The following is a 21146-nucleotide window of genomic DNA, read 5'->3' on the forward strand; positions in this document are numbered from 1 at the left end:
GCGCGTTATAAGGCATAAAGCCAAATACCACATTCCTTCCCTTACCTCAGGGAGCTCGGGAGTCAATAGAGTGGTGCTGGTTTTAGCACTGCTGCTCCTATATTATTGAACCTGAAATTTATTTTTAAAAATACATATTTGTTTTAGTGAAAGGACACTGGATTCTTGCTTGGAAAGACAATGACTCACTATCTGACTAGTGGCTTCCCTGGAGATGTGGAAAAGATGCTTTTTTTCAAAGGCCAGCGTCAGCTGTCATCTACAAAGGAGGCCTCAATTCCCACTTGAGTCATTCTGAATTTTCAAACCGAACTCTGTCTTTTGATTCTTGCCTGGATTTTGAGAGGTGTTTAACTCTAATATTTTCATAAATCTTGGTGGTTTAATGGTATTCATCATTTATGAAAACTGCACTTAGCAGGCTGCTTATTTTCAGGGACATAAATATCAGCGTAGCCAGATTTGAAAATTTTGCCCTAAGTCATTTCAGATTAATAATGTCTGAGTACTTACGGGTTTTCTTCCTTTGCTGTCATGGAAGACACAAAAGGCTGTGAAGACAATACAAATTTCTTTAGCCCACTGCATGGTAAGAACCTTTGTCAGCTCTGTGCTGCTTTTCATAACAGTCCTGTCAACCTGACATTCTGCTCCTAGCAGCGTAGGGTTCTTGTACCCTGATGCTCATGGCCAAGACTTCTCAAAATGAACACACAGAAATCGACCCCCAGTTCTGTCAGCCTTCAGAAGCAATGCAGAAATGCAAGCAGATGGGTAGCCAGCATGCGGGAACAATCAATTTAATGAAGTTTAGGTGTTCTGTTTTTCTTTCTGAAGAAGTAGCCTTGCTCCTTGTGTGTGCAGTGGGAGCAGCAGTGCTGCAGCCTGCCCGTTTTAGGCTGTTCCCAAGCACGCACCCTTGGGAAGCTCACAGCTCACACAGCATCGCCGAGTTTTGATTTCTGCTCCAAAACCTTGGAAAAACAGAAGATGGGCACAATCACTGCCTCTCTTTCACATCCCTTTTATTATCCCTCTCCAACAGTTTGAACGGGAACCTGATAAGCCAAGAAGAAGCCAAAGCTTTTGAAAATGAAGAGCGGATCATTTGCTTCTGAGTGAGGACTTTGCCATTTTGACAAGCTTCATGTTACAAAGACTGCTCCTACACTTGGACTACAGAGTTTATAAAGGCATAAACCAGCAGTACTCGTGGCAGGAGAGAGAGATGTGATTAGCTGCGTTTTTATGAGCAAGCTGCGCTCCCTCGGCTCCATCCCTTACCCTGCTCGCAATTCTTAATCCTTTCGGTGAGTGGGAAGTTGCCTTGGTAAATAATTCATGTCTGTATCCTGCTTTGAAGATGAAACGCAAAGTGCTAACAGACCAAATCGAGGAGCAGGTATATGGATTTGGGTAACTGAGTTTAGATTTATTCTGTACACTGATGTAAATAATCTCTAACTTATTTATACACACACGTACACGAGAAGGGGTGCAAGATGCCCAGACTCCACAAGCTCACAGTATTATCTGCTTCATAACTGAAAACGATGGTCTTACTGCAAACATAAACTGGCTGTAATAGTTGCATGGAACCGATGCTATCAGCATGAATCCTCTTCTACTGCCTAGAAATGAGGCCTTCATTTTCCCACTGGAAAACAGTAGTTGTAGGCACCATATTTTCTTTTTTTTTTTTTGATAAATGGATACGTGAGATTCAGATTACCTTCAATAATCTTTTTTTTTTCCCTATTGAAACCAATACATGTTCTTTTACACAAGCAGAAAACCTTACTACCATCGCTGCAGAATCATAATACTGGCAGTAAAACACTTTTGCTTAAAATTTCCTGAGGGCTGCATAGAAACTGCCACCTCCTGCTCTCACAGTATTTGTTCTGGGGAGAGGGTCTGGAGATAAATGTGAAAAATTAATTAGCAGGCTGTTCATTGCCTTGGCTCTTGGCCTAGACACTGTGCTGGTGGCAATACACCAATATGAAGTTGCCTAGCTTCAGGGGGGAGAAAGGACAATTGAAAATCAATTGCGTCAAGTGGAAATCCCTTCTCCCAGCAACACGTAAGCACAAAAAAGCACTGAGATTTGCTTGGAAACTTTTTATCCTATGCGTCAACTAGTGCTAAGCACAAGGCAAGGTGCACGTAGCAATGATAAGGACCAGCAAGAAAACACTGTCCCCTTCCAAAGTAATTAGCGTTTAGAGAATGTTACTTTAGAAAGCCTTAAAAGAAATCAGTTTACAGAGAAGCAGGGTGCTTGATATTTATTTCTTGGTGCATATTAGGCATTCTTCATAAGGGGAATCTCAAATTCTACCTTACACTGCTTACAAAGAGCCGAAAATGGAAAAGCACGATCCAGCTTCCTTCCTTCTGCCATGCTGTTGTCCCCCTAAAACTTTGAGAAATGATTCTGCAGTTGCTGACTAACCCACAAAATTTCTTGACTAACCAAAAAAAGGCTTTCTCTATAGGTTTTCTCCTTTTCCTGCTTGGTAGCAGACCTTTACCAGTTCTCAGTTCTGTCTGCTCTTTACAGCTCCTTAACATATTTTACAATACTCATAAAGCTTTTCACAAAATAAGCAGTTTAAAGAAAAAAAAAAAGATTAAAAACAACCTAGTAATTATTTTTCAGTGACTTTTCGTCCCTGCCCATGCTATCAGCACTGATTTTTTTTAGATGGAGGCAGGCAGATGAAGCTTTCAGACTGTGCCAGAGGAAAGTCAGTGAATGATTTCTGCACCTGAGCCATTTGTTTACTGAAGCAAAAGGGCACAGTTACATATGAGCTGGATTTCAGTTGCAAAAACATCTGCCAAAACCAGGACTTTAAAGCTTTCTCAGTCACTTCAACAAATCAGACACCCGTGCACCTCGTCAAAATCTTGTTCCTGGTTTATCTTACGAAGGGAGGAGACACCAGGGCGAGAAGGGCCTTCCCCAGAGCTGTCACTTGCCTGTGTTGGCAGAGTGCTCCCAGTTTGCTCTAATCATTGAATTAGTTGCTTGTTTTCTGTGCCAGTCACACCCCCTTGGTTTCAGGGAAGATTTCAGGTTGCAAGAGCTCTTCTGGGCTGGCCCAAAGGTCTGGGTCCAGCTGAGTCTGGCTCTGACAACCGAGAGGTTTCCCAGCACCCTGCTCCCGAGTCGCGTCACAGCTCTGGGATGCTGGGGCTGGCGAAACTGCTCGGGGGCTGCTTGAGTGTCCTACTTTGTTGGCACAGCACTTGGGGCTGCATTTCTTTCTTTGTAGTCTTACCAGACTACTTGCAGGGAGCTTCTGATCAACACTTTTGCGGTTTGCAGCGAGAGCCATGTTTACTGGAACACAGACACAACTGTAACTTTTTAAGACTTGCTTGTAATTTGTGAAGACGTTCTCTGTATGCAGCATTATGTTTTTTTCTACTTGTCTGCTGTGATAATAAACAGCTTTTTAAAGAACTCCAACAGGCTGCCTGCAAGTTCTTTGGCTTTGCTGAAGCAGCGTCAAGCAGACACTTGGCTAGCTCAAGACAGAAACGTGACAGCCTAATTCTGGCTGCCGAAGCCAGCGAAGAGCTGTCACAGCTGGAGAAAGGTGCTCACAAGGGACTGCTGAGGCAGCGAGTGCAGCCTGGTCACAGCACTGAAGGAAACCTCGAGTGACTCAGGGGTACGTACAGCAACTCTGCTGCCAGGCCTGCTGCAGGAGCTCGCTGTGTTTCCACGCACTGCTGGGGTGAACTCCTGCTGGTGGGAGCGTGCACCACGCGTATTTGGCTGGTGTGAGCAGCATGCAAGCACTGGCAGTGATGGGATAATACAGCAGCCCTTGAGAGGTCCGTTGCAACGCTGTGGTTTCACATTCTGGTCACACACCACCAGTGCTTTGGGAAAGGATGAGTCGCTGAGAGTTTCGTGTGCTAGCTGGGTGCTAGAACTGTGTCTCCAGCCATCAGAAGCCATGCTGAGACGGCTCCCATCGCCCTGGCACGGTGCTTACACACTAGGTGTTGTGCTGGCAGGTCCCTGAGCACATGCAAGGGTTTGCTGTGTGCTGGCAGCATGGGGCTGCAGAGTGTGCAGGGGGGGCCCTGGCAGCCCAGCAGAGCTGCTTGCTTGCTCGGCCATGCGTGGAGCCACGGACTTCTCAACTGATAAAACAGTTCTTAGAAGCAAAAAGCGGCAGCTGCACATGAAAGAGTTGAATCTTGCTTCAGAAGGTAGAAACAGAATACCAGGACTGAGCTGGAAGAAAACGGAGGCCAGGCTGGGAGCTGCCTTCTGCACTCCAGGACTCAGATGTGCCATGCAGCAGGGCCCCCACACACAGCCCTTCCTGCCAGCCCCTAGGGGCCCGAAGGATAACAGAGGGATGGTTTTTGTGCAAGCTGAGCACCACCGGCCAACTGTGTGCAGTGCAGATGAGCCTGGAGTCAGGCATCTTCATGAAGAACGGTGCCCACAACATGGCCACTTCCATCAGCGCAGAGGAGTGACCGCAGACGGGACCAAACCAGCCCTTGCACAGAGCCTGTCCCTCTCTGCAGGTTGGCTCTTGTGGAGAAGAGCACCAGAGCTCAAGCCCTAGCAAACCCTTTGCAAACAACTAAATTACGCCCCGCCGCTTGCATCCTGGGCTTCAGCCTGCACACAGGAGGCAGCAACTTAATCAGCTGCGAAAGCCTCATGAGCCGCAGACTTGGAGCTCGTGGACTGGCGCAAATGAAGCCGTCAAGTGTTCATGCCCCTGCTACCTGCCAGCCTCTTTAATCCTGAATTTAGCAGATGTGAATCCTGGCACAGGTGACTTGAAAGAGCTTTCCTCCTAACAAGCCACCGGTCCGCTGGGGCAGAGGAGGAGACCCCACTGCAGCATGGCCCCATGGTGGGACTTTCTGGTCGGTGACGGAGCCAGTCTGGGGCAGACAGAGACTTTGTTCCTTTCCTTTTCCCAGCATTTGAAACCTGCTTAAAGAATCAGCGAGGAAGGGAGGGGAGGAGACAAACGTCTTGGTTAAAATTTAAACGCGTGTTCAAACAAAGAAGTCTGTAACCAGGGTGAAAAGGAAAAGCAGGGCAGGAGCCTGACACAGAGTGTGACTCAAAATGCAGGGGGCTGAGCCCGGAGAGGCACCAAGCACCTGCAGCTCCCACCGCACTCAGCTGAGGGCCCTTCCCCTGGCTTTTAACGTCTGCCTCCCCTATTCTCTCGCCTTTATGAGGAGTGAGTCATCTTGCGTCAACCGACCATGGGCTTCATACAATTATTTATTTATGTCAAACCCTCCTCCCTGCCCCCACGCGTCCCTGATCTCATCCCCCTCAGAAAACAGATGCTTTATTAAGCGAGGCCTGGAAAACCCTGTCCCGCTCAGCTTCTGCGAGGGCTGCCCATTGTCCGGGCGTGAGCAGGGTCCTGCTGCGGCCTCACCTTTCTGGATGTGGGCACCTCTCCCCCCAGGGGGCACAGGGCCAGGTCCGTGACCAAGCTGCTGGAGGTGCACGCGGGGCTCCAGCCCACACCCGCTAGGGCACGGACATGGCTCCTCACGGGTAGCCCCGGAAGGAGCACGAGGCCCTTCAGCTCAGGGCATTGAGAATCCCAGGGGAGAGTAAACATCCCCGTTTAGCTCCAGCTGCTGAAGGGGACCCTTCCTGCTCTCTCCCTGCTCCTTGGCCACACGTTTTGCTCCCCTTGCTGCTCCAAGGGATGCGGTGTCCAGCAGCTAATGCTGGCCATGCCCGTGTCAGGCCCCGCACACACACAGTGGCTCACAGCAGAGCCATGAGGTGAACGCGATACCAACTGGCTCCACAGATCTATGTTTCACACCCAAAATCCCGCACCTACCAAAACGGACTCATTTCCAGCGGATTTTCCTGACGCGAGGCCAAGCCTGGCGCTAACTAATTAGCCACTGCTCCCATAATACAGCTCCCGTTTCACATGCCGAAGACAGAGGAGGAAAACGTATGAATTACTGGCAGTGAAGGAGAATTCAGGCTTCCCAGAAGGCAATCAGGAGAAAAAAAAGAAAGTTACACTAGGAAGAGATAGGAACATGTTCCTTAGTAACTACATCCAACTGTCTTGCTGCGGACTAGAACAATTCACGCATTAAACCCCTCATCTCCCAAGGAGAGAGCTGCAAGGGTTGTAAACTCTTGCCAGGCTTTAACAAGGGGCTGAGCGACCCCAGCCGCTCCAGAAGGCTGCTCTCACAGGCAGAGCAAAGCGAGGAAGGACAGCCAGCCTCGGAGACATCTTGCCACCATGCCGATGGCCCAGCTGGGAGCAGCACCTGCTGGGTTGAGCTGACGCGCGGCCGTATGAAGGTGCTTCCTGCCTGCGGAGCGAACTCCTTTCATTTTCACCACCCACACATGTAATGCGCTCCAGTTCTGCTCAGAGCACCCACAGCTCGTCCCCTGACTGGGACTAGGGGGGAATCCAACGCCTCCCCCAGCAGCTCCTCTGCCTTGGGCTCGCTGCTTTCCAGCGGGGGCCACAGGTCCCCGGAGACATGGAGTAATGATGGGGTCAGGCCTTCAGCGCCTGCAGCTGCCCACCCACCGCACACAGTGCCGGAGGCAACGCCGACGAGTTGGGTAGCTGCGGTCCCCTTTGGAGGCAATGAGAAAAAAGAGGGGGAGCAGTTTCGTGTGTGGTTTGTGTTGGTTTTGAGTTGCGTTGTTTTTTAAGCTGCCCACATGAATTTTCCATCTCCAGACCTGGCTGGTCTTGAAGGCCTCCATGTCTGTGAAGAATTGCCGCAGGAGACATCAACCAGCAGGCTGCCAGCTCTGAGCTAGCAGGATGAGGGCCTGCCCTGCAGCAGGCCCCACGAGGGGCAGAGGGGCTCTGACAGCCTTAAGGCTGGCCCCGAGGGTCGAGATCCCCACCTGCAGGGCCTCAGACAGACAGGAGAGCCCGCTGCCCTTCGAGCTGGGTCTACACATTTCTCTTCCTCCACTTTCAGTTTGGCCTGTAGCACAGACACATGGCAGCTCTGCCCCGCCACGGCAGTGCCTCATCCAATACTTTACAACCAAAATCACCTGGAAGTGTGAAGAAAACTGTGCTTCAAAAGATTTATTACATATATTTGTACATATTTTACATGAATGGAATGTTAACATACAACCTAAAAATCAATAAAAAAATATTTTCATTCATGATTATGTACTGGCAGACCATTGAAAAGAGTACCTCAGAACAACTTAAGTCAACTTGCAATCATACTGCTCAATTGAAAAAAAAAAAAAAAAAAGGAAATACAAACACGTTTTACATTAGACATTGCAAATTACATTCCGATTTCTGCTCAGGGTAATGAAGGAAGACATCTTGTCCATTACCACTGCACGTACGTGTGGCATCCCAGGAGCTAGCACTGCGCTCTGTGGGCAGGGTTAGCTCTGTGGGGAGAGGCGTAGGGAAGGGGGAACACAGACTGCACTCTCTAGCAGCAGGTACGCCTGCCAAATGGTAAGGGAGAGCTAGAATGAGACTCTCAGTCAAGTAAGAAGGTGAATGCTGGATCACCGCAGCTTTTAAAATTAAGCAGTTCCTTAAAGCAACCCCCCGGCAGCTGAGCCACCTCCTTTCTTCCTTGAAAGTTCGAGTACTTTGGCAATATCAGCTGGAAGAGAACTTCTGACTGTGCAGCAATGAATACTTCAGCTTCATCTTAATACATACAGGAAGATCACAGAATCATGCTTTGATGTCTCTTCCTGTTAGCATTTCGCACCTTGGGAGCTCGTGACCAGTTATGTGGAGAAGTGTTTCCTATTACGTGTAACAAATTAGCAAGGAAAAGGGCAGATTTGAGGGAAAAACAAGAGGAACAGGATTCAGCAACAGATTATGTACTTGCAACATTGGGTTACTTACATTTGAAACTCTGCCAGTATCGAGCAAATCCTACTTATCATTGCAAAATCTTTGCCAAAGCACACTCAAGGGCAAAAGTCTCTCAAACATACATAAATAGATTAAAAGCTGCCAGAAGGATCGGCAGCTAGCTGGCTTGCTGCCTTCCAGTTATTGTACACTGGCAACCTATTAGATCAAAGCCAGAGCCACGTCTAACCTTTTCCAGGTGCAGGATATTCCCGCAACGCTTTATCTGAGCAAGTCTTCAGCAACTGGTAACGCTGTACGAGGTCGTTTTACGGTTTGCCCCATCATCAGCTCTGACGCATTTAAGTAAGAAATTACTTTCCAGAACACTATACAGTGGGTTGGGCAGCCAAGCAGACTGGGTAGGGCAGCACTCAGAAGATAACCAAATGCAACTTGAGAGAGTCAAGACTGTTTTTTTGTTTTTTGTTCCCCCCCAGTAGGCTAAAAGATCCTCAGTTTGATTTTAGAAACAAGTTAATTTATATTGGAGAAACATCGCATTAGTTTTATATTTAGGAAACAAACACTGAACACAGTTCTGTTTCTCTCACAGATTATTTTGAGTGACACAAGGTTAAGTGGTACAAGCTGATGATGCTGCTAAAGGAAAAAAAAAACGTTTGGCTGGTTTGTAGCAAAACTCATAACAAGCCCTCCTCTTTCAACCACAGTCTCTTACTTTAATTTTGCTGGTGCCAATTGAAAGGATTTCCAATGGGGATATGGCCCTAAAATGTAGCACGCCTTCAGCTACAAACAAGGGAAGAAATTTATACTAAAATGGCTTTTAAGCTTGGCGGGGTGGAAAGTGAATTAGAAAATACAACACTCATCAAGAACTAAGACAGTCCTCCACTGGCAAAGTGAGCTGGAAGATCCCATGGTGGCATTTCTGCATTCCCCGGTGTATGGGAGTCTCTCAGCAGGAAACTCCCAACCGTACATACAGAATTAGCAGATACAAAACTACAATACCAAACTTGTGCACAAATGTTCTCTTTCATGTGACAAAGCAGCTAAAATTCACAAACTCGGAGATGTCATGGCCTGCATCAAAACCAACATACGTTTTGTTGCTGTCTCCTTAGAGATGTTAGTAGCATTTGAGTGCCATGTTCCCTTGTTTTGGTGGAACACAGAAGACACGCAGTAAGTTTCTGAAGCCCTCGAATGGAAAAGGTGGTGCACCAAAAGCAGCCATAAACACATCTCATGTATTAGGCATTACACGTCTATAAGCACCAGCACAAAGATCCACATTTCTGAATAAAAATGATCTTTCTCACTTTTGCTGGGAGTCAGTTTTACCAGCTCTCCAGTCTTTCAGCAAAGACTTAATTAAAAAGCCAGTGCTCCTAGCGTTAGGAACTAGGACAGATATATAAACCTGGAGATTGTTTAAGTCATAAAAACCCCTTTACACCATAAAGGGGGGGAGCAGGGAGAGAAAATAAAGGTCACAAGTACCCACCCACATCTTTGTACATTACTTACACATTTTCCATTTCAATATACTGCAGTACACTTACCCTGGAATATGAAAATTAAATTGATTACAAATAAGACCATCTGTTTTACGCTTTATTCTTCCCAAAAATAAAATACCACAAATATGCAGTGTGCTTCATAGTTTTTCCTTTTCCCACTGAATTCACCACCTAACAAACATGTCGAAAGAAAACTAGCTAACTACTTCCAAAGGAAAACGATATTAGAGAGAGCGATTTATAAGAGACAGGGCAATCAGTGCCCTGCGCTGACAGTAGCACGGCTCTCTTGGCATTGTATGGAGGGCAGTTATGTACAAACCAAATCACAGCCACCTCCACTACGAACTTCTGAACACAAGTTGCCACTCAAGATACACGGGTATGTGACGAGCTCAGAAAAACCTCACATTTCAAGACAGTGTTGAGTCTACTCTTCCCCTTCTGGCAAGCAGCATGTTTATGGCAGACCTGAGTATGGGAATCATTTCACACCCTTACGTACTTGGGGAAGATATAGGCCAGATGACAGAAAATACTCCAAAACAGCACAGAATTGGCAATCTTAATATATTTACAGGCAAAGAAGCATATCGCAGTGTAATTTTAGTTATTGCTTCTCGTGGACAAGTGTGGGATTCCTTGACTGAGACACAGGACTTGTTTGGTGTTTATTTCCCCCTTCTGAAGCACAATGACTCAGGACCACTGCAAGGACGTTTCTAAAACGAAAGTGTTGCCTGTTATTTCAGCTACGTCTACAGCATGGTTGTCTCCAGCTGGCCAACGTAGCTGGTGACAAAGCTTATGAAGGCGAATATCCACAGGCATTTTCAAACCCAAGCATCAGTCTCATGCTTCCAGGGTCACTCCTGGCTTGGTCTATATTACAAGTTTTGATAGAAGAAAACCTACCTTAGCCTTTCAGAAGAAATTTATAAGTACCAAGAATGCAAAACCATCATCTAGGGCCGGCCTCGTATCAGTTCCTCAAACAAACCAAAGTACTGCAACTCTGATGGAAGCAGGAGCAGACTCCTGCCTGCAAAACCACGCATCGACGCGACAGCTAGTGGCATGCTGTTCAAACACCGGCCCTACGTGTAGGACAGCAGTGAGAGCTGCTGGATCTTTACACCACCTACTTGCATCTGAACACAGGAAATCCAGGTGCCCAAAACAGCAGTAAATGAACTAGAAATATGAACTACCAAAACCAAGCTTAAGTAGTAAACAGATTTATAATATTTATCTACTTAATCCCCCAGCCAAAGACTATCTATGACCTTGGAGCACAGGACACCAACATGCTAACCTACCCGCTTTACATATTACAGGTGAGTTTCTGTAGGCGTGAAGCCAACAGCAAACATCGAATCAACGTGAATGCGAAAGCTTTCCTTTCAGAAGACAGCGGGAATTTAAAACATTGGAAAAGTGGGCCTGCAGGCAACACCACTGCTTGAGTACTACAGGTGCTGTAATCCCTCCTACCCCCCAGCCCCTATGACAATACAAGGCAACACAAATGGTTCTCGGCTAAAAAGGAATCTGTACAGGGAACTACTGTACACGTGATGTGACTACAGAATTGAAAGTGTGACAAAATGGTTCTGCTCCCACTGAAAAAGAGAATACAGCAGGGCCCCACAGCTACAGGTTCAGCTGAAACCAGTGATGCAAGCCCAAAAATGTAGAAACTGCACCGTCAATTACGAAAATTATCTAGTTTGGACTCCTTTAGATTTGCAGCATAACAATGGCATTTTACAGTGCAACATTTGGGGAAAATTGTTATCCAGGAAAGAACTGCTCTGCAAGCAAGACAGGAGAGTCTATTAACATGCACTGCACTTGTTCTCCTGGATAGCAGCAGTTGCTCCTGCTCTTTGCCCTTTTTGATATGAATCACAGTAGCAACAGAGAGAAATATGTATTTAAACAAAAGAAGAACAGCAGAATTATGTATGTACAAGAAAGACGTTTGAAGTGTGCAATTTATTTTCGCTACTGAAACCCACTAAAACTGCTGTCAGGAATAAATATTCATAAACTCTTCCCTGTACTGTGAAATTCAGATACTACTAGGATTAATTCTTGATATAAAAAGTACTCTTCTAAGCCCTGATATCTGTTCCAGTTTTTTGTCTTATTTTTTTTTCTTTTTTTGAACTGTAATACCTTATGGGAACTAATACTTAACCACAGTTTTACTTGGTGTACCCCCCAGAGACAACCGGTGTTTCATGGAGCCCTGGTTATACTAATATAATACAGTAAAATAATAATAAATTAAACAAATGCAGGTGCCTCTAAAAAAAGAACGAAAAACCACACTGTCAAATGCTAGCCTCCACATGAAGAGACCAATGATTTAGATGCAAAGTACTACAAATCCTGCCATCAGATAAAACATTCAAACAAGGAAACAAAGAAAAACTTGCACATACGTGTTTTAAAAATTAAACACAATTCCCACCTTGATGTTATCTCACCCATGCCTATTAAAAAAAAAAAAAAAAACACTCTTGCTGTGCCCACATTTGTAGTTATTCATTTCCACCTCAGGAGGCAGCCTGGAGATGAGAGTAGTACAATAAAATAATTACCTGAAACATTTTTAAAAAAATACCCGTTAAACAAATTACCTTAACTGGCAGCACTTAAAATTGGTAATTCTTCTTTTTTCCTATTTAAAAAAAAAGTTGCATAGCTGTAAGATTTTGCTTTGCTGCATTTTTTTTGTTTTGTTTTTACTCACAAGCAGTAAAAGAGAAGTTTTAGTTTCTTAAATAGCAATACAATGTGCAGATTTCAACAATCCCTATAGCTTGATCAATATAAATTAGTTACCTGTCCCAGTTTTACTCTTTGGACTGCATTGTGACAAAGGTTTAGTTACAAAATTTTGAAATATAGTATTCCTATGCAGAGAAGTTTGTTTTCTGTTCTTGTAAAAGTGAAGAACATAAAACAGGGTGTGAATTCAGTAAATAAGGTCACACTGTTAGATTACATCTAATTTGCCATTTACTCTTCTTCAGCCAATGAGAAGGTGAAAACGTCCCCATTTAAAAATGGGGCCACCCTCCTGCAAGGGTCTCAGATAGCATGTATCGAACGTCTCGGCTTCCACTTGAGGCAGCAGGAAACATGTCCAATAACCCGCTTCTTCACAGAACCAGAAGTTAGGCTGAAGTTAGGAACTTTGGCCTTCAATACAAAAGAGTGTCAATAATGTCTGTGGGGAGTAGATTGTTACAGAATGTGCAGCATTTTCAAAATCCCTGTGTGTCCTTTGCATGAGTGTTTGGTATACTGAGCACTACTGGTGTCTGCAATGCTTTTTTCATGTCACTGTCCATCTTTGCCTTTTTCAGCCACAAAGAACAGTTAAGTCTCAAGCCAGGCACGCTGTGTTCAGCAAGGGAACCGCAGATCTCCTATGTTTTCTGATCAGTGGAAGCAGCTGTTGAAAAAGCAGAAGACAAAGTATCAGCATTTCAGCTACTTCAATATATAATACACAGAAACAGCATGAACACAAACACTGTGTTTTCCTTCCCCTTTTTCCTAAAACCCCCAATTATCACCATCTCTGCTGTGAAAAAACAAGGGTTTAACATGAGACTACACATCCATGAACATTTGGAGACAAACGTGCTCATAAGCGGCATGTGGGCTTCTTTCACCATTCATTTGTTGAGTGCAGCGCAGGAAATGTGTTTATCAATTTCAGCTAACATAGGCCCTGAGGTTAAAGTAATCATCCCTGTAGCAGGATATCTTCCCTCATGTTTTCTCTGCTACCCCTTCAACAATCATACCACTGCAATGTGACCTGCAACACAGACTCGTGAAGCAAGGTGAAACACGTGAACAGACAAATGCCAGCAATGAGGTCTTCAGACTTTTTTTTCCCCTAAATCTCTAGCAGAACAACAAAAACAAACCTTAACTTGCCGACCAGAATTTCAGATATCCATTCCTTTAAGAATTATGATGAGTGTCGGTGTTTTGCAATGCTTGGGGGCAATAGTTTAATGCAAGATAAAGATTTAGAACTAGTCAACTGAAAGAATAAACCTATCCTTTAAACCTTTGACACTGATTGCAGATCTGAAATGATTAACACCAAACATAAGCTGGAAAAATGTGAACCTCTGTGGGATGGGATAGATGGGAACATGTTAACTTTTTTAAAAAAAAACAAAACATTCTGGAATGCATTAAAATGAAAGTGGTTTTGAAAATACCTAATTTCAACTTTTTTTTTCTTTTATGATTCCAAAAGCTTTCTGTCAGAAATAAATGCCAGTACTCGTGGAACAACCCAAAATTAAACGATTGTATTATTTTGATCTTGTTTCATTTCCACAGAAAAAATACTCTTTAAAAGTTAATGCTAAAACTTCATTGGCACTGACTTGCCACTTTCCAGTACTAAAAATGAAATACACCATTTCAGACCACACCATATAAGGATGCAGAAACCTTTTACATATTGTAATATACGTCATTACTTACTGATTAACATCGCTGTTCTGAGACACAGTAGCAAATTCACAAATTAAGAAAATAGCATCGAGAGTTATTTCAGATAATCAAAATATTTGTTGTTGAAATGTACATGTCTGAAAAGAAATATTACCTAAAAACATGAATCTTCTCTTAATCTGATGGATGCTCAGGGCAAGATCTATTTACTTCAAACCATTCATCTATGCAGCTGTTGGATGCAAGACAAAAATGAAAACAATTGACATGAAAATCCCAGTAACATTTAGCAGTAAGAAATGCATATAAATAGGTATTTCATAATTTCCACAAATGGTTGGATTTTATATTAACAAAGAATTATATGTATCTACACACATCCATGTACACACTCAACATCTTTATATATTCACAGAGAATATATTTCAACATTCCTTGAAAACTTAATAACCCTAAACCACAGTTGTATTTGGATATTAAACACCGTTGAACAGCTAAATATCTTAAGTGTTAAAATCTGCTAGGGAAGCATTTTACCAATTATTTAGCCAGCTGTCCAAAACTTTTTTTTTTTTTTTTCAATTCTCCAAATTTCCCAAACATTTTGGATTTGGCAACTCAAATAAGAAACTCTTTAGATTTAACTGGAAACCCAACTTTCTTTTATCTATCTAATTATTTATTTTTGGGGAAATGTACATTTCCTTTTGAAATTATGAATTTGATGTCCAGAATTGCATTGACAAAACATTTGAGCAAGCATTTGTGACTTATCCTGCAGAGGAGGCCTATGGCTAGAAGATCTCTGGTGAGGTGCCCACCTCATGGCAGGACTCCTCTGTGCCCAGAATGGGTCCCACTATTCACGCTCAGCCCAGGCTAACGGTGCCACAGGTGGCTGGTTCTCTTCTCCCCGGAACAGACAGGGCAATGCTGCTGGGCTGTTTGTGTTGGCCCAGCAGCCAAACCACCCTGTGTGCAGTAGGGAGTTCGTGTGTTCCCATGGCAAGTCGGTGAAGGTCAGCAGGGCAGGAGGTGTCACGCCTCCTGCTGCACCTTCCCTGCAGTCGCTGCCAGCTTTTTGTGTCAGGTGGTGCATGTAGAGATGAGGGGAAGCCCAAAGTGAATGTTGCATGCCACAACTGGTAAAGGTGTGACCAGGCGGCTTTCTGAGGCCAACTTCAGGAGCTGGCAGATGGTCAGGGATCCAGCTGGACAGACCACTGCAGGTACTTCCTTGCCTGAAGCCCACAGAAAACCATGGGGAGCAGAAGAGTGTCTGGGATCACAGTGAGTCACTGACATGTCCCGTGGGACTATTTGGAAATGGATATCCAGCCTCAACCTCTTGCTTCTTTCTGAAACGCATACATGGCTCAGATGATGGCTTGTGGGCTTCCATCAGTCAGACATTGGGATGGGTTGCCCAGGGAGGTGGTCGAGTCACCGTCCCTGGGGATGTTAAAGGAAAGGCTGGACGTGGTGCTTAGGGACATCGTTTAGTAGGTGACATTGGTGGTAGGGGGATGGTTGGACCAGGTGATCTTGGAGGTCTTTTCCAACCTTAATGATTCTAAGGCTATTGTCTTACATCATTCATTGACATCTTACTTGCTGTAGTTACATTTGTGAAAATAAGTACGAAACAGGTTTAAAATGTGCTCCCTCTCATGCCTTCTAGCATTTGACAAAACTGTTATAACATAAATACACACAACCTAAGCTAAACAGCTACGATGTGCACTCCTTCCCCACACAGGTGATTTCACCTTATTTCTTTTTTCCTGTGGACTTTTCATGAAAGTGACAGAAGACTACAGTAGGAGAAGATGACTTCAAATACACTGGTGGAAATTACACTAGGGGAAGTGCAGAAAGATGGTATTTAAAATTCATCTTCAGGGTTGTTACTGCTCATTTTTTGTTTGTTTGAAGTGTAAAAGGCAATTAGGTTTTAGTGAAGTTACCCCATAAATGCAACCTTCTGGAATTCTGTCTACATCGTGAGGAATACTTGCCCTTTATGATATATGCAGAGGCAAGGCAGCCGTGCTATAGTATCTCCTTGCTGCAGCTCTTCCAGGCATATTGCACACTCCCCAGTATCTTTACTCAGCACGTCCTCTGAAGAAAGAGCACAAGATTGAACAGTTAAAAAGCAGACTACAACAAGGGAAGTGTTCTCTATTCATAACATCAAGGACAGCTACAGAAGATACTTCTTAACCTGCAGAAAGCCCTCTCAAGGTGAGGTTCATTCACACATGCCAGGTGACAGAAGATTCCTAATGGGAGACAACAGCTCAAATTAAAGTATGGTTATGATTCAGTTTCTTGCCTAAACACTGCTGTAGCTCAAAATGAAGTCCTGTAGGAAGACAACCACATGGAGAAGAGGGGTAGCTATCATCAACAGCCAGTAATCCTTTGGTGTTTATACTCTCTCAGCAGATGCACATCCCACCACACAGATTGCTCTGATCTGAACTGGGAAACCTGAGCTCTGAACCACACAGCTGCTGCATACACAAGCTGTGCTGCTGACCCCAAGAGCCAAGCCCTGGAAGAAGTTGGTACCATCATCCAGATGGTGCCATCATCCAGATGGCACCTAGTGCCTCCAGGGCTCTGAGGATTCATTCTGGGTGGGTTTTGCTCAGCTGTCCCCTCCTCTCCATGTTCAGTTGTCACTATAGAAGTTAAGTCCAAGCTCAAAAATAACGTTTCTCTGGACGAGACACTGACGTTAATTTACTGGGTACAGATTTTATTAATTTCCTCCCTCTAAACACAGCCTGTCATTTGCTTTCTTCTACTATCCCACTCTTCTCTCTTCTATATATCTGGCTTTCTCTAACTTTTACCAGCCTCTCCAGTACTCTTATTTCACATCTTCTGCCTCCCCTTCTCACATCACATCAGCATGTTCTACTACATCCCATCTACCTTTTCCTCAATGTAATTATCTGACTGTTGGCAATAGGAATGAAAGTTTTCCATCAGGGAAAGATCAGTGCTGAAGACCCTAAATTCCAGGCGATATTCATTTCTTGCAGCATTACCAAGTCCCAAAAGAAATGAGGAAAAACTAAGTTACTAGGAATGCATAAGAGTTGGCTTTCAAACAGAAGTTTCTGGGAAAATATTTTGAATAAAAACCTTCTCTCTTGGACACTGCTCTCAGCCAGAAGGCGGGATGCACAATTCAGCCTTAGCACAACATAAACCAGGAGGTCACATAAGGCCCAGTTTGCCAGAAGCAGGTTAAGAGCATTGGTTAGAAGCGACCTCACGCAGCGCACTGTTACCAAAAGGGGACCACACAGCAACCAAGCAATCTCTGGCAGACCAGAACTGTGCACACTTGGCAAAGTAAGGACCGCGTGTTTGAATTTCTGCAGCTTCTGGGGAAAAGTTTCCCCTTTGTAACCAAAAGGAGCCTAATGGGACTGTTTGTGGAGACTGTGATTCCCTGGTACGACCAAGAAACCATCATCTTTAAGGTATGCTCTCCAGTGTCTCCAATACTTGTCACTGTGACTTTCCAAGCAGACAGAAAATGACGAACATACAGCTAAAGAGCCATCACTGCCAGAACAAGTGAAATGAAGATGCATGAAATCGTGTCTACCTTGTTTCTCCAGGAACTGTAGCGCACTGTCTTGCAGGCGCTTGGGTTTCTAAAAGGGTACTTGTTTCAGTCCCTGCTATATTCATTGGTTATGCTAAAAATGCAGTATAATGCCACGTGTGTGGCATCTTCATGGGGATATGTGAAGAATATCTAACGTGAGATGAACTGTTATAAAGAAAAAATACCCCCTCAAAAAATAATACACACATACCACAGTGAAGAAAATTAAAAAATGTATTTTACACACAGTAATATTATTTGTAGGTATTCTTTTAAGAAATTGCTTCTTTTTTTCTACCAGAAGTCGTAAGCATCCATGAACCAAAGAAGAAAAGCAATTTAAAACAATGCAAAAGCTCTTAAAAACTCATCTGTTGTTACAAAATCCTGACACTAAGAACCTGCCCTGAAGAAGGTGCTATGGATAAATACTTTCTTGTCTATTTTTTTTTTTTGTATGAAAAGATATGAAAACATCTGACACCAGGAGACAAAGACTGTACAGACAGTATTGTCCTGGTACAGAGATATTAATCTTTGCCCGAGGCTCTCAGACACTACCCTCTTAGACTGCCTGTTTGTTCAAATACTTTGCCAAAAGTCCTATAAGCACATCTACTCTTCCTACAGCTGGGTTACAGGAAGAAGTGCCATAAATAATTCAAGCACTTACCATATACACAGAGCTCACTTAATAAAAATCATTTTTTCCAGAGTTACTTTATCAGCAATTGGTGCCCAAAACAAAACGGCACTAAGACACCTCCAGTGAATTAATCCTTAGGCTCCTTTCCTCAGCGCTCTCAAGAGGGAAGCATTTAGACAAGCTTTGATGACAAAAATTAAAATGCTGTCCAGTAATAATAAAATTTATAACAGAAAACATTCCCGTGAACTGCTTTTGCATCATTCTCTATTGTACGTGTCTGGCTTATCACATGCTCCCCAGACTTCACAATGTTTGGGTCAGACCTCCTGCTGAGCATTTTGAGAAGATTCTGCACCTTTTGGCTAGCACCAGGACAAGATGCCAATTTAAACATTTTTATCTCCCACTATCCCTGGCCTAAGTGTCTGAGAGTCCTTTTCTTTCCTCCAGTCCTCCCATACTCTCCCCAGATGCCATTAGTCTCCCTCTTGCCAGTACTCGCCCTACTGAGCAAGCCCCAGGCAAACACCTTGCCCCCCTCCCTGGCTTCAGCCCTGACTTTCCCGCTGGGATGCTGCTGTTAGGTGCACACCACGCTTGACACAGTCATGCCAGGAGGAGCTGGTGTAAACGCTGAATGCGGCTTTGGAAACCCAGCATGGTTCTGTCACAGCTGGAGTAGGTGGGAAAGGTTTTGTTAATTGGTTTCAATGGCCTTCTTCCTCTTAAACACCACCAAGTTAGCATTCTGCACTTCTTGTGTCACCTTGTGGATCCTGTCAGGCTCTCACACAAGAGGAAAAGTAAGTACTGAAGAAATACGCACAAAATACCCAACTGTTATGAATGCCCAAGAGCAACTTGGCACTGCCCGCCAACAGAGTCCAAACCGATGCAACTACTCTACAACTGATCACACATGGAGAGTGGCAACACCAATACCGAATTGTTCAAGGACATGCCACACTTTTAGACTGACTCCATTTTCACAATTTGATGTGATTCAGATCACCAGTCCCAGATAAACAGGAGGGGAAAAATAAACTGTTTGACCTGGACCCAGTCAGGCTTTCTTCTGTACTTATTTCATACAGCCCTGTCCTGTACAAACACTGGCTTACACCAGATTGAAGTCACTTAGGTGGCCATTTACCACTGACTTTTAAATGCATCTGTTACGGAAAAATGTGTAAATGATTTCACATAGAACCACTGCAGTCTGAACAACTTTTTTGTTTTCATAATTTCTTGTAGTGCAGTGATTCATCAGATGCATATTATTTGTTTTATCTTTTTTTTTTTTAGGAGAAAAAAAGAGAAAGGAGAAAAAAGAGAAAGGAGAAAAAAGAGAAAGGAGAAAAAAGAGAAAGGAGAAAAAAAGAGAGAAAGGAGAAAAAAGAGAAAGGAGAAAAAAGAGAAAGGAGAAAAAAAAGAGAAAGGAGAAAAAAAAGAGAAAGGAGAAAAAAAAGAGAAAGGAGAAAAAAAGAACAGTTTGAGATCTCACCAATGTTATGGTTAAAACATTCATATCAGTGTATTACCTAAATGGAAGTGGGAAGAGGAAATGAGCAGAAGCCACATTTTTCCATTTCGCCCACACATGCATACATACACAAACACTCACCACACCCCCACATCCATCTGCCTCACACCAAACAGGAGGTAAACACTCCTCCACCTTCCCAGCTATTGCAACAAGCACTCACTAGCCCAAGACTGGTGTCAAAGATGAAATCTGGCAAAAGAGCAGAGTACTTCCCTCCTGTGTCTGCTCAAATACTTCTTTCTCCACTATCCCTGCTTAATAGGACTAGTATTTTAACTTTTGATTGTCAGTAATTTTTCCTTCCAGAATCCTACTTTTATCTTTACTGAAAAATAATTTCTATTCCACTTGAGCATTTGTAGCTAGATACGCAGTAATCTAAAATACAATCATCCTGGCAACTTTGTACATAAATTTGATTAAAAACATTTCCTAGAACTTTTGAAAAATATATCTAAAAATTACCAAAGCCACCAGCTCAGCCATGGTTAAAATTATAGGCAATGCCCATGATGAAGTAGTCTGTCTTTAAACTGAGGACTGCAAAAGCACATGCAATACATACCCCATGCATGAAATCATTTAAATGTGTGCTACCGCTTTCTGTTTCTGTTTTTCAAATGCAGATAGAAGTAGCTCTAGACTCAGGAAACCCTGAGTCAAATCATGAAGGCTGCGCTTGGGGAGATATCACCTTGCAGCTGCAGTATTTTGTTTCTCTCTAGTCATTCAGTGGAACACAAATTAGAAAGACCTTCGATCTAAGTGTGATTTTATTTTTTATTTTTTAAATATCAACGGTTTTTTCCAAACACTTATAAGCTTAAATTTCTGTAGAAGTTGCCACCACAGGTAGCTTAACAGTGAAGAGAACACTAAAGCACACCCTATCATGAATATGACTGAAACTGTTTGGAATACACCTTCTGAACAGTATCTTAGCAGCATTAAAACTGGCAAAATAAGAGCCTTAAGGGGTTTAAAAACCTTAATGAAACTTCATTAAACAGCATATTACCATATATGTTACACATTCATTCATTTTTTGTTACTGATCACTAAAACTCTTTCAGTTAAGTACTAGAGACTTGTGTGTTGTTTTTTTTAAAGGTAAACAATACATCAAGCTCTAGACATCTGGAATCCAACATTTCTTTGCACAAATTTCATTAATTCATTCACATTGCAGAATTTATTCTATACTTTTACTAACGTTGCCTTCTGGGAAGATCCAAAGTATTTCCTTATACAGTTACAAAAACAAGCAGACCAACTGAACCTACACTTTCCACAGGTAACTATTTGGTAGCCAGCAAGTAGGTGTATGGGATTAACACACTGTTAGAGCACGTTATTGACTTTATTTTTATTTTTATTTTTATTTATTTTATTGACTCCCACCTGCATC

The 21146-nt window shown here is 43.5% G+C and overlaps 2 protein-coding genes across 4 annotated transcripts in view; one reads left to right on the forward strand and one right to left on the reverse strand.

Annotated features, from left to right (window-relative positions):
* The window catches only part of NOD1 (nucleotide binding oligomerization domain containing 1), a 37553-nt gene extending 24670 nt beyond the window's left edge, over positions 1–12883 (forward strand). For all 3 annotated transcript variants that reach the window (XM_040548383.1, XM_040548385.1, XM_040548384.1), the window contains one exon: positions 1046–12883. In XM_040548383.1, the coding sequence (XP_040404317.1) occupies positions 1046–1118 (73 nt within the window). In that variant the 3' untranslated portion in view covers positions 1119–12883. The remainder of the gene's footprint in view (positions 1–1045) is intronic.
* ZNRF2 (zinc and ring finger 2) overlaps positions 11560–21146 on the reverse strand; it is a 55812-nt gene continuing 46225 nt past the window's right edge. The window contains exons 3-5 of the mRNA XM_040548388.1: positions 15928–16033; positions 14064–14141; positions 11560–12881 (exon numbers count right to left, since the gene is read on the reverse strand). Coding sequence (XP_040404322.1) covers positions 14084–14141; positions 15928–16033 — 164 coding nt within the window. The 3' untranslated portion in view covers positions 11560–12881; positions 14064–14083. The remainder of the gene's footprint in view (positions 12882–14063; positions 14142–15927; positions 16034–21146) is intronic.

The sequence above is a fragment of the Cygnus olor genome, chromosome 2 (genome assembly GCF_009769625.2).
Source record: "Cygnus olor isolate bCygOlo1 chromosome 2, bCygOlo1.pri.v2, whole genome shotgun sequence".
Lineage (NCBI taxonomy): Eukaryota > Metazoa > Chordata > Aves > Anseriformes > Anatidae > Cygnus > Cygnus olor.